This window comes from Bos indicus x Bos taurus, chromosome 4 (assembly GCF_003369695.1).
Source record: "Bos indicus x Bos taurus breed Angus x Brahman F1 hybrid chromosome 4, Bos_hybrid_MaternalHap_v2.0, whole genome shotgun sequence".
NCBI classification, from domain to species: Eukaryota; Metazoa; Chordata; class Mammalia; order Artiodactyla; family Bovidae; genus Bos; species Bos indicus x Bos taurus.
This window is the reverse complement of record NC_040079.1, coordinates 76399076-76411089: the sequence shown is the minus strand read 5'-3', so window position 1 is coordinate 76411089 and position 12014 is coordinate 76399076. Positions and strand designations below refer to the sequence as shown.

At 35.0% G+C, this 12014-nt stretch overlaps 1 protein-coding gene across 2 annotated transcripts in view; it reads right to left on the bottom strand.

Annotated features, from left to right (window-relative positions):
- PHTF2 (putative homeodomain transcription factor 2) overlaps nt 1-12014 on the bottom strand; it is a 190951-nt gene that overhangs the window by 66860 nt on the left and 112077 nt on the right. For both annotated transcript variants that reach the window (XM_027539781.1, XM_027539780.1), the window contains 4 exons: nt 4867-4995; nt 2850-3122; nt 2494-2625; nt 200-286 (listed from right to left, as the gene is read on the bottom strand). In XM_027539781.1, coding sequence (XP_027395582.1) covers nt 200-286; nt 2494-2625; nt 2850-3122; nt 4867-4995 — 621 coding nt within the window. The remainder of the gene's footprint in view (nt 1-199; nt 287-2493; nt 2626-2849; nt 3123-4866; nt 4996-12014) is intronic.

Genomic DNA, 12014 nt, shown 5'->3' with positions numbered 1-12014 from the left:
TTAATAGACACCTGAAAATAAGTTAGTTATTGTTCATCATGTAAATAAGTAAGATGCATTTACTTACTCTACTGAAAAAAATAAACTGTAAAAATTCAATTTCAAATTACTTATTACTTTGTTTATTATTAGAAAGCCTTGGAGGTTGAATATTTATAGATCTGATTATCTAAGTTCTACACAAAATAAGGTAACTCACCTGGGCACAACAGATAAATACAACTGAGATAGTCAACAAGAAAGCAGATGAAACTATGACATCAACTGATCGCTGAGGACCTCGACGCTGGTGGGAAAAAAGTGAAAACACTTTTAAATATATTTACTAATTAGCAGCTAATTCCATGCTTTCAACTAAGGTACTGATCCATCACTGCACATTGACCATAGCTTATGACATTGAAAATATACCTGATTAGTGAGACGAATTTTAATTATAAACTGTTATTATTGCCTGAGGATTTGCAACACCATGAAAAATGGTGAATATATAGCCTAGAATTTGTAGAAGGATAAATCCCAAATATTCCATTTTGTCAAACACTAACCATTTACTGAACAGGTTTTTTGAACACCTGCTCAGAATGAGGGACAGTGGTAGGTGCTGGAAATATAGTAGAGAACAAAACAGACAAGGAGTCAAACATCAAGCTCATAGAGACAGATATACGTGCAAGTTGTGATGAGAGCTATGAAAGAAAGGTATAGAATGCTTTCAGAACATTGGTGACAAGTTTGGTACAAATAGCATTTCCTTACAGAGATCTTCCCAGGCCCATACTTCTAACTCTCAGAAAGATTGTGTAGGCCTGGGAAGATCTCTCCAAGGAAGTGATATTTACCCCAAAGTAGGGTGCAGTAGCATGATGGCACACGGCAGTTATTGGTATTGTTATTGGTAGAAGGAAAAGCAAGTGCAAGAGTGTAAAACAGAAAAGATCACAGTACATTCAAAGCATTGAAGCAGTGTAGTCTGGCTGGAATGCAGGGAGGAAAGTATTTCAAAATGAGACAAGCGGGACAGGCTATCTGCAGGAGCTGAGTCATGAAGGGCATTAAAAGCCCTATTAAGATTTGGTTCTACATCCTAAGATCAATGGAGAATTTTCAGAAAATTTTAAGAATATGGTCAGATCTACATTTTTAAGACACCTCTGGCAGCAAACTGAGGAAAATATTAAAAGGAGGAAACAGGAATGCTGAGAGGCCATATAAGACAAAACTGCAGTAATCCAATACAGGAGATAATTGGTGGCTGCAATTAGGGTGGGGAAATAAAAACAGAGAGAGAGAAGTAAATGGATTTGAGATACATTTTGGAAACAGAAAGGGTGGGAATTGGCGATAAACTGAATGTTGGAAATGCAAAAGAGGAAGTCAGTACTCAGGATAATTCCTAGACCTGGGGTTACATGTTTCCCTCACTGAAGAATGAGCTCCTAATGGCAGGGAGTTCCATCTCATCAATAGTGAATGGCACATGGTTAACATTAAATGAATGTTTATTGACTAAAATAATCAATGCATAAAAGAATGCAATACCTGCTCAGGGATGATAAGGAGAGCAAATTTTAGGTGTCTTCTCACTAAGACAGGTAACAAGGATCACATCCATCCTTCCAGCGGTGTCACAGTGAGAAAAAACAATCTACACTGATCTGTGGCATTGCCCAGTGAAGACTAACTTAGCTGAGTTTAACAAGTTAAATAAACAGCATAATGAATTTTTTTAAACAGAAGTGTAGACAAATAATGCAAAATTTTTCTACTTTTTCCTTGTTACCTCAAAATAAAAGTCATTAAAGATCTAAGCATGTCAGAGGATAGTTGGCCTTTAGGTCAATTTTATTAAGCTATGATTACTCCATACACAATGAGTATGCAATAAAGTAATAATCCTCAGAAAAAATGTTTTCCTAAAACTAATTCAGATGTTTCCCATTTCCCTCCTGAGCTTCTATATCTTAATTCCATAATTGGGAAAGTTACTTTAAAAGATTAAAGGAAAAGAATGGCATGAAAAGGATGGCTTAGAATTGGAAGCTAAAGTTTTCAAATAGTAATAGGTCACCTCAGTGAGGCAGCTCATTGACAAGATTTTTTTTTTAATTTCCTTTTTTAAGCAGTGGGCTCCCTCTGCTGGCTTGTGATATAATCATTCTATTGTAGAAACAAAATCTTTAATCTAGCTTTTGAATGAGTAGTAGTAGTTGGTGAGATTTATGAACAAAGATAAATTTTGGACAATCTGATCTTGAATCATCTATCTAAAATGCATTTTAGCCTTCTGGACTTCAGATCTTTTACTGTAAAGAACCAGTTAAACATTCTGAATTTCTGCATATGGATCAAAATGAACACTAGATGTGGCCACATAGCACCATGTGAATACAAATCTGACTATAAATCTAGACATACATACATACTGACAAAGAACTGGAACTATGAGAGGGAGCCAGCACGTTAAGAGTACTTTTATCACTACCATTCTACCTTAAGATAGGATCGGAGAGAGAGCCACATTTTTATATTCTGTACTTTCTTCAATCGGAAATGGGGAACCTCAGATTTTCGAGCCCTCCTTGCCGATGTTAAATGTCCAAAGAGTTTTGCAAAAAGTAATCGCTAAAAAAGATTAAAATAAAAATTAATTTTCAAGTAGATTACCACATAAAAATAAAAATTAACAAAATAGAAGTTATTAAGATTTGGTTAACTATTATAAAAACAAAATGGGGAAATAATTAGCATGTCAAAATGATTTAATGAAACACTAAAATACTTCAGGAATACCATGAATATTATGAAAAGTTTAAAATTCTCTATAGAGATGTCCATATTATACTCACCTGTTTATAAGTTCTTTCTGCTACACAGAGCAAAAAAAAGAAAATCCACACAAGAGACACACGAACCACAAAACTTATTATAACCATAGAAAGAACTATAACATCTTCATTAGAACCAAATGCAATCACATAAAGTTCTGAAGCAGAATGTGCTGTGAGTTGATCCAAGTCGGTAGCTTGGGAGAGTCGGAAAACAAATGGAGTTAAACCCAGGATTAGAGAGATTGCATTTCCAAAAATCTGGTAGCCTATCCCTGGTATATGGCTGTTTACCTTTAGAGAGAGAGAGAGAGAAAAAAAAACACACACACAAATTTTATCTACAGTAAAATTAATTCCTAATGAAGCATTATTTTATTTACAGCAATATGAAATTACTGTTAAAATATATCAGTTTTAATACCTGAATAATGCAATTTAAATTTACTCAAAGTTTTGAGAACCTATTACACATAAAATGTAAGTCAATATTTCTCAGTTTTTAAAAATAGTTCATTATCAGATCTCTAATTCATTAAGTAGATGCAAAACGATTTACTTACCTGGTCTTACCTGGATCTTGAAAAAAATATTCTACTTATCTCATTATTTAAAAATTTAGACATATTTACAAATACTAGAATACTGAAAAGAATGAGATCTTGTATCCACTTAAATCCAGTTACAGAAAAAAATCTAGAATTTATACTTGATGTTCTGCTTCAAAGAGTTCACAATACAAATGGATAATCTCCTTAAACTGTAAAACTACTTTCTTTTATGTATATATACATATATGTATATACATATTGTTTTCTGAAACCATTTCAGAAGAGAGAATTTGCTAGAGGGGTAAAAATTAAATAAGAGAGAGGGAAAAAGGGGCAGGGGAATTATAAGAAAAAAAAGGAATTTCGAAATTAAATAATGGAAAATACAAAATTGGCACGACTGGGAGGGATTTTAAATATCATCTGCTGCTGCTAAGTCGCATCAGTCGTGTCCCACTCTGTGCGACCCCATAGACGGCAGCCCACCAGGCTCCCCCGTCCCTGGGATTCTTCAGGCAAGAACACTGGAGTGGGCTGCCATTTCCTTCTCCAATGCATGAAAGTGGAAAGTGAAAGTGAAGTCGCTCAGTCATGTCCGACTCTCAGTGACCTCATGGACTGCAGCCTACCAGGCTCCTCTGTCCATGGGATTTCCCAGGCAAGAGTACTGGAGTGGGGTGCCATTGCCTTCTCCAAAATATCATCTAGCTACCTTTTTTATCATCATATTGCATAGTATGTAAAAATTCACAAAAAAGGTACAGAGTATTAACCAGATGCAAGTTTTTGGAGACTCCTTATTAACAGCTTTTCATAGCTCACATGGAAATATGTAATAGGAAGTAGCTCAGTTTCTGACACCAGTTATTTTAATTCCTGTCCTACATAAAAGTATGCACAGTTCTAGTTAGCAACACACAAGAAATTTAAAATTGCCAAGTTAAATCACGCCTAGCTGTCCATGGGAATTAGGCAAAATTTTAAAAGTAATAATGATGTAATAAAAGAAATAATACAAACTGAAGTTTAAATCTGTAGGATTTGTATTCCACATCTTCAAGTGACTTAAGATTCTTTTACCATTAGTTGATTTACTCTTGTATATTTAAGAGGCAAGCATCAGTAGAAATTTTCCAGTGTGAATTCTTTTTAATGTTTTGAGTAGTAATAAATCAATGAAGTGAGGTAAATGATACAGAAAAATGTTTTCATTAACAATTGTATATACCTAGCAGCTCCTAAATTTGATCCACTGAAAGCAAAAAAAAAGAATAATATAAAAGAAAATTTTAAACCATCAAGGTCTATTCTTGATCAGAAAATGAAAAGCACCAAAAAATGTTTGGTGACAAACCACTCAAATACAAGAAACTTTTTTTTTTTTTCAGGTTGAAGAAATGAGGTGAGTAGGTTGTAAATATAACACTTCAGTAATCATTTACTATATTAATAATCACTATCTAAACAAATAAAATTTAAAAACTCACTCTGTTCATTATCATTCCACTGATTTCAAGGACAGACATATCTGCTTTCTTGCAGTCATTGCCTTCCCATACGATAGCACTTATTTTTTCTAATCCTGGGTGGGAACTATGGAGCCAGGGCAAATGACTCTATAAAAAATAACCAGAAATTGGTGAGTATATTAACTGTATTTCAAAATAAAATATATATACACACACACACACACAATTTTATCTATATACACTAAAAAATAGAAACTGGTGAATGCATTTATATTTATAGAACACATATCTATACAAAGCTATCTCATGTACAATTTCAGGGACACTAAAATTCTATCTTAAAATTAGTTAGCATATACTAATTTGTAGCATAAGTAATTAGAGTTATAAAAATGCATTTAAGTTAAGAACTTTCAGAACCTATACTAGGCAACTTATTCAAAAATACTCTAAAAATTGTCAGCAAAGGCACTTAGTTGTCAATCTGTTTACATAACTCCTAATATACTAGTGTTCAAAGACAAATGTGCATCAAATTCATATTACTAATTATTCATATTACTGACTATTCAACTTATGCATGTGTGATACGAAAGACAATGATCACTGAGATTTGAACCTTTCTAAAAGACTAAACAGTGATACAATCTCATTCAGAAAGACACACACTTACCCTTAATACTTGATTTAGTTACTTTTCTGATTTTTTTAAATCTAGCATTTCTCCAAAGGACCCATTTAACTTTTCCCTTCGGAACAAATATTGCAAACTGAAGCACATAGAACTAGAAGTATTCCCCCAAGTAAAAGAAAGTATCCCTCACAGTTTCACAGAATAGAAAATGGTAGGAAGAAAAGCTGAAAGCTTTAATACAAACAAAATCATATACTTAAGTGTGTTTGTTTTTTCTGTTTGTTTCAGATCTATAATTAAAAGAATAAAACTTCAAAATAGGATAGTTGAAGGTTAAAGATAGCAACACAATAAAACACTAATCTTTACATTATCAGATATCAGTAGAAATAACACAAAAAGACTGGTCCCTCCCCTCAAAAAAGATTAGTTCCAGAATGAGATACAATTGATATTTCTAATATTATATTATTTCTAAGTTATTTTAATAACATATTTCATTGAAAGAACTTCTAACAATGAACAAAATAATCTACTTTAAAATATTATTTGGCAGATAAAAATGTGAAATATGATAAAAGATATGCTTCTGCAGACTTAAGGAATATATTTTCCTCCGGAGGAAGTTGCACTGATTCATTTCAATAAAAGGTAGAAAAAGTAACATAATAATATGCAAGAAAATAAATATGGGAACTTATTATTCTGACCTCATACATTAATTTTCTTTATGTAAAGCTAATATACCACATTTATGTGCACAGAGTAAAAAAAGTGATGAACAATTATACAGGCAAACCATAATGCCAGGAGTCATGTTATTGGCAAAGCCCTTTTATATGTAGTTATTTGGCTACCAAGACGGTTCCTCTGAAAATTTATCTATTGCAAAAACAGAGTATCTTAATATACATTAACCTTCATAGTATATATTTCATTATTGGAGAACCTTAAGAGCTATGTGATACTGACAGGAGTTATTAAATATCCACCTAATTCCTCAAATTGTATAATTTATCCCCAAACAAAACAAATAATCTACACTAAAATGTCAAATTTTCCCTGAAACTATAATAATTATGAAAAATGATGAAACCAAAAAGCCTGGAACAAGTATGAGAAGCTGAATGGAAAGATTATTAAACCACAGAGATAATAGATTAAAGCATCGATATGCACGCTCCTTTTTTTTAAACTCTCAGTCTGTAACAGTGAATTATATGAAGCAAGATATACAATACCAAGAATGTCCATCTAGAAAAAGAAACGGGAAGTCAAAAAAATCTTCATTCTAATTCTAAAAGTACTCATTTTGCCCAGGTAACTTCTAACTAGCATTTGATAGAATTTTCCTATTTCTAGAAAGGAAAAAGGCAAGAGCATAAAAAGCAACTAAAACCTGGAGAATTTAAAAAGATACAGGAATGTGTGTGTGCATGTGTAATGTACTCAAAAAAACAGTCTTATTGAAATATACACTGCCTTTAGTACATGAAAGATTTTTTAAAAGCCTCAAAGAAAACATAAGAGCAAATCATTACATTTTATAGTTTCATCAGATAACAGGTTCTTCTTAGCTATGTTTTTCAAGCTAAAGTTTAGAACTCATTCAATACTTCTTGTTATCCTTATCAAAATCTCAATTGCTTTGCTCCCTGTTCATTCAAAGCTTTCTTGAAGTTTCCAGCTCTGGGAACTATAGCAGTTAAAGTATGGCTTTACCCACTGAAAAATTCACTTCACTTGAATGTGTCTTGGTCATTGTTTGGTCACTAAGTTGTGCCAGCTCTTTGCGACCCCATGGACCGTAGCCTGTCAGGCTCTTCTATCCATGGGATTTCCCAGGCAAGAACACTGGGGTGGGTTGCCATTTCCTTCTTCATGGGATCTTCCTGACAGAAGGACCGAAACCATGTCTCCAGCACTGGCAGGTGGATTCTTTACTACTGAGCCACCAGGGAAGCCCCTGGAATGCGCCTTTATATTATATACTCATCCATGGCTACAGAATAAAAGTTTTCTCTTTTAGAAATGTTTCAGTAACTATTTACCAAGAAAATAAAATAAAACTACATATTTGGTGACACACTGTCTAGAACACACTGATTGAAATGCTCAGTGCATCTTCATGGGGAGGAATTTTCCAGTCTTTATCATAGGCAGGAAAAGGTCCTCCAAACCTTATACAGATCTTAGCCAAACAAACAAGGCAGCTTTTCATTAAAGGGAGCTAATTTCAGCTAAAACTGAAAACATGAGCTTGTTTTTAGACGCCTGAGAATACAAAATGCATTTGAAATCGTCCTAAATCAAAAAGCAAAACCACTGTATATCTAGAATACTGTAATTAAGATGTAGAGTAAAACAGTAAAAAAAAAAAAAAATTTATCTTACCAAAAAAAAAAAAAAAAGGAAAAAAGAGATATAATAGATTTAGGACCAAAATTTACTCTATAAGCATTCATTACAACAAAAATTTTAATCATTTAAGAAAGGTCTACTTAGCACCTTTTGAAAATTTTTTGTTTCATTATTTCATTCAACTAATATTAAGCACCAACTATGTACCAGGCGCTGTGTGATACAACAATGAGCAAAGCACGCGTCGTCCCTAGCTCTGTGCCACTTACGCGGTTGCTGAGAAAAGAGCTCACAGACATTTTCATAAGCCTAAAATCCAGTTATTATCCTCAGTGACTTAGATGAATATACAGGTGACTCATCCATCACCCTTTTCACATGCATTATTCTCTGGTTTTTTTTTTTTTTTTTTTTTCACTTCTTAAATTCGAGGGATCTTCAGCTAGTCCCATGACCACACTCTGGACCCTGTCACCACACTGAAATGCCTACTTCTGAAGTGAGCCTCTAACCACAGTCTTCCATCTTACCAGAAAGGAAAGATTCCTCAAACCTTCAATTTAAAACACACTTTTCCTTGAACACACGTGTTCTTCAACCTATCGGTCTCTTCTTCATATTTCCTTCTCAATTTAACATGTCTAGATTCTTGCCTTATCCATTACTTTAACCAGCATAGCATCCCCTTTCGTGTCCCTTGAATAGCAACTACTTGGCACCTACACTGTGTGACTCTGGGTGCATTACTTAATCCTGAGCCTTCATTTCATTTATGAAACAAAAAACAAACTACGCTGACATAGATCATGGAGATTACATGAGACAATGCATCTAGATTACTTGCACAATGGATGATATATAGGGTCAATGCTTATTAAATCTTTGTTATTATAATTATTACAACTATATTCTAGAGAATATCATACAACTGTATAAAACTGTTATTTTTCAGTTGCTAAGTCACATCCGACTCTTTGTGACCCCATGAACTACAGCACACCAGGCTCCTCTGTCCTCCACTATAACCCAGAGTTTGCTCAAATTCAAGTCCAGTGAGTCGGTGATGCTATCTAATCACCTCATCCTATGCCACCTCCTTCTCCTTTTGCCTTCAATCTTTCCCAGTGTCAGGATCTTTTCAAATGAGTCAACTCTCTGCATCAGGTGGCCAAAGTATTGGAGGTTCAGCTTCAGCGCTAGTCCTTCCAATGAATATTCAGAGTTGATTTCCTTTAGGATTGACTGGTTGGATCTCCTTGCAGTCCAAGGGACTCTCAAGAGTCTTCTCCAACACCACAGTTCAAAAGTATCCATTCTTTTTGCTCAGCCTTCTTTATAGTCCAACTCTCATGTCTGTACATGACTACTGGAAAACCCAAAGCTTTGACTTCACATACTTTTGTCAGCAAAGTGATGTCTCTGCTTTTAATATGCTGTCTAGGTTTGTCATAGCTCTCCTTCCAAGGAGCAAAGTTCTTTTTATAATTTCATGGCTGCAGTCACCATTGGCTGTGATTTTGGAGCTCAAGAAAATATTTTCTTGAAAATCCATCACTGCTTCCACTTTTCCCCCTTCTATTTGCCATAAGTGACGGGACCAGATGCCATGATCTCAGTTTTATTTAATGTTGAATTTTAAGCCAGCTTTTTCACTATCCTTTTTCACCTTCATCAAGACACTCTTTAGTTCCTCTTCACTTTCTGCCATTAGGGTGGTATCATTTGCATATCTGAGGTTGTTGATATTTCTCCTTGCAATCTTGATTCCAGCTTGTGAGTTATCCAGTATGGCATTTTGCATGATGTACTCTGCATATAAATTAAATAAGGTGACAATATACAGCCGTGATGTACTCCTTTCCCAATTTGGAAAACTGGATGTTCCATGTCTAGTTCTAACTGTTGCTTCTTGACCCGCATACAGGTTTCTCAAGAGGCAGGTATGGTGGTCTGGTATTCTCATCTCTAAGAATTTTCATAGCTTGTTGAGATCTACACAGTCAAAGGCTTTAGCATAGTCAATGAAGCAGAAATAGATGTTTTTCTGGAACTCCCTTGCTTTCTTCATGATCCAGTGAATGCTGGCAATTTGACCTCTGGTTTAAACCCAGTTTGTACATCTAGAAGTTCTCGGTTCACATGCTATTGAAGCCTAGCTTGAAGGATTTTGAGTGTTTCCTTGCTAGCAAGTGAAATGAGTGCAATTGTATGGTAGTTTGAACATTCTTTGGCATTGGCCTTCTTTGGGATTGGAATGAAAACTGACTTTTCCAGTCCTCTGGCCACTGCTGAGTTTTCCAGATTTGTTGGCATATTCAGTGCAGCACTTTAACAGTATCATCTTGTAGGATTTTAAACAGCTCACCTAGAAATCCAGCACTTCTGCTAGCTTTGTTCATAGTAATGCTTCCTAAGGCTCACTTGACTTCACACTCTAGGATATCCAGTTCTATGTGAGTGACCACACCATTGTGGCTATCTGGGCCATTAAGATCTTTTTTGTACAGTTCTTCTATGCACTCTCAATCTCTTCTGCTTCTCTTTGGTTCTTACCATTTCTGCCCTTGATGGTGCCCATCCTTCCATGAAATGTTCCCTTGATATTTTCAATTTTCTTGAAGAGATCTCTAGGCTTTTCTATTCTATTTTTTCCCTCTATTTCTTTGCATTATTTAAGACTCTCTCTCCTTCCTATTCTCTGGAATTTTGCATTCAGTTTGGTATATCTTTCCCTTTCTCTCTTTTCTTTTGCTTCTCTTCTTTGTTCAGTTATCTATAAAGCCTCCTCAGACAACCACTTTGTCTTCTTACATTTCTTTGGGATGATTTTGGTTACTGCCGCCTGTATAACATTATGAACTTCCATCCGTAGTCTTCAGGCACTCTAACAGATCTAATCCCTTGAATCTATTCATCATCTTCACTGTATAATCATAAGGGATTTGATTTAGGTCATACATGAATGGTTTTCCCTACTTTCTTCAATTTAAGCCTAAATTGTGCAATAAGGAGCTCATGATAGGAGCCACAGTCAGCTCCAGATCTTGTTTTTGCTGACTATATATAGTTTCTCCATTTTCAGGTACCAAGAACATAATCAATCTGACTTCGGTATTGACCATTTGGTGATGTCCATGTGTAGAATCATCTCTTGGGTTGTTGGAAAAGAGTGTTTGCTATGACCAGCAAGTTCTCTTCACAAAATCTGTCAGCCTTTGCCTTGTTTCATTTTATATTCCAAGGTAAAACTTGCTTCTCTGATTATCTCTTGACTTCCCACTTTTGTGTTCCAACCCCCTATGATAAAAAGGACATCTTTTTTTGGTGTTAGTTCTAGAAGGTGTTGTTAAGTCATCACAGAACTAGTCAACTTCAGCTTCTTAAGCATCAGTGACTGGAGCACAGACTTGAATTACTGTAATGTTGAATGGTTTGCTTTGGAAAATGTATAGACTGGGCAGCTACAAATTCATAGTTTTAGATTCCAGCTAAACCAAGATTCCACTCAACCGAGTGGGAGGGTGACTCTTTTAATGTGTTATATGGCGTGAACACAAATAAACATATACTCTCTCCTCACCATCTCCATTTCCCATAAATGATAATGCCAAGCCTTCACCACTATCCATAAGCCCCTTATCCTATCATCTCACTTCTCTTCTATTAAGAGACCATCTGGCCTCCAGCACTTCAAACAGAGATCATGCAGTAACTCTCATGGTCTGACTGACTTCATGAACTCTTCCTCCCCTGCCTGTTTCAGCAGAGGATGTGTTCCTTGTCCTGTTGGAGGCTAGGCTTCCTAAGTATACCTTTTCTCCAGAACCCTAGGAAACCAAAACTGTACCAGTTTTCCCACCTGCTTTTCTCCTATGCACGTAAGTGCTCTCCCATCTTCACATCTAGCAGCTGGGGACCAAAACATTCCTTCACTTTCTCCAACTTGTCAGGGTTATGCTTCTTCTTTTTTGTTTTTGGGTTTTTTTTTTAGTATTTATTTTATTTATTTATTTAGCTGCATCTGGTCTTAGTTGCAGTACACTGGACCTTCTCATAGTAGTTATATGTTGAAATGATAATATTTTAAATATACTGGGCTAAAAACATATTTAAACTAATTTTACCTTTTTAAATGTTTTTAAATGAGACTACCAGAAAATTTTAAATTATG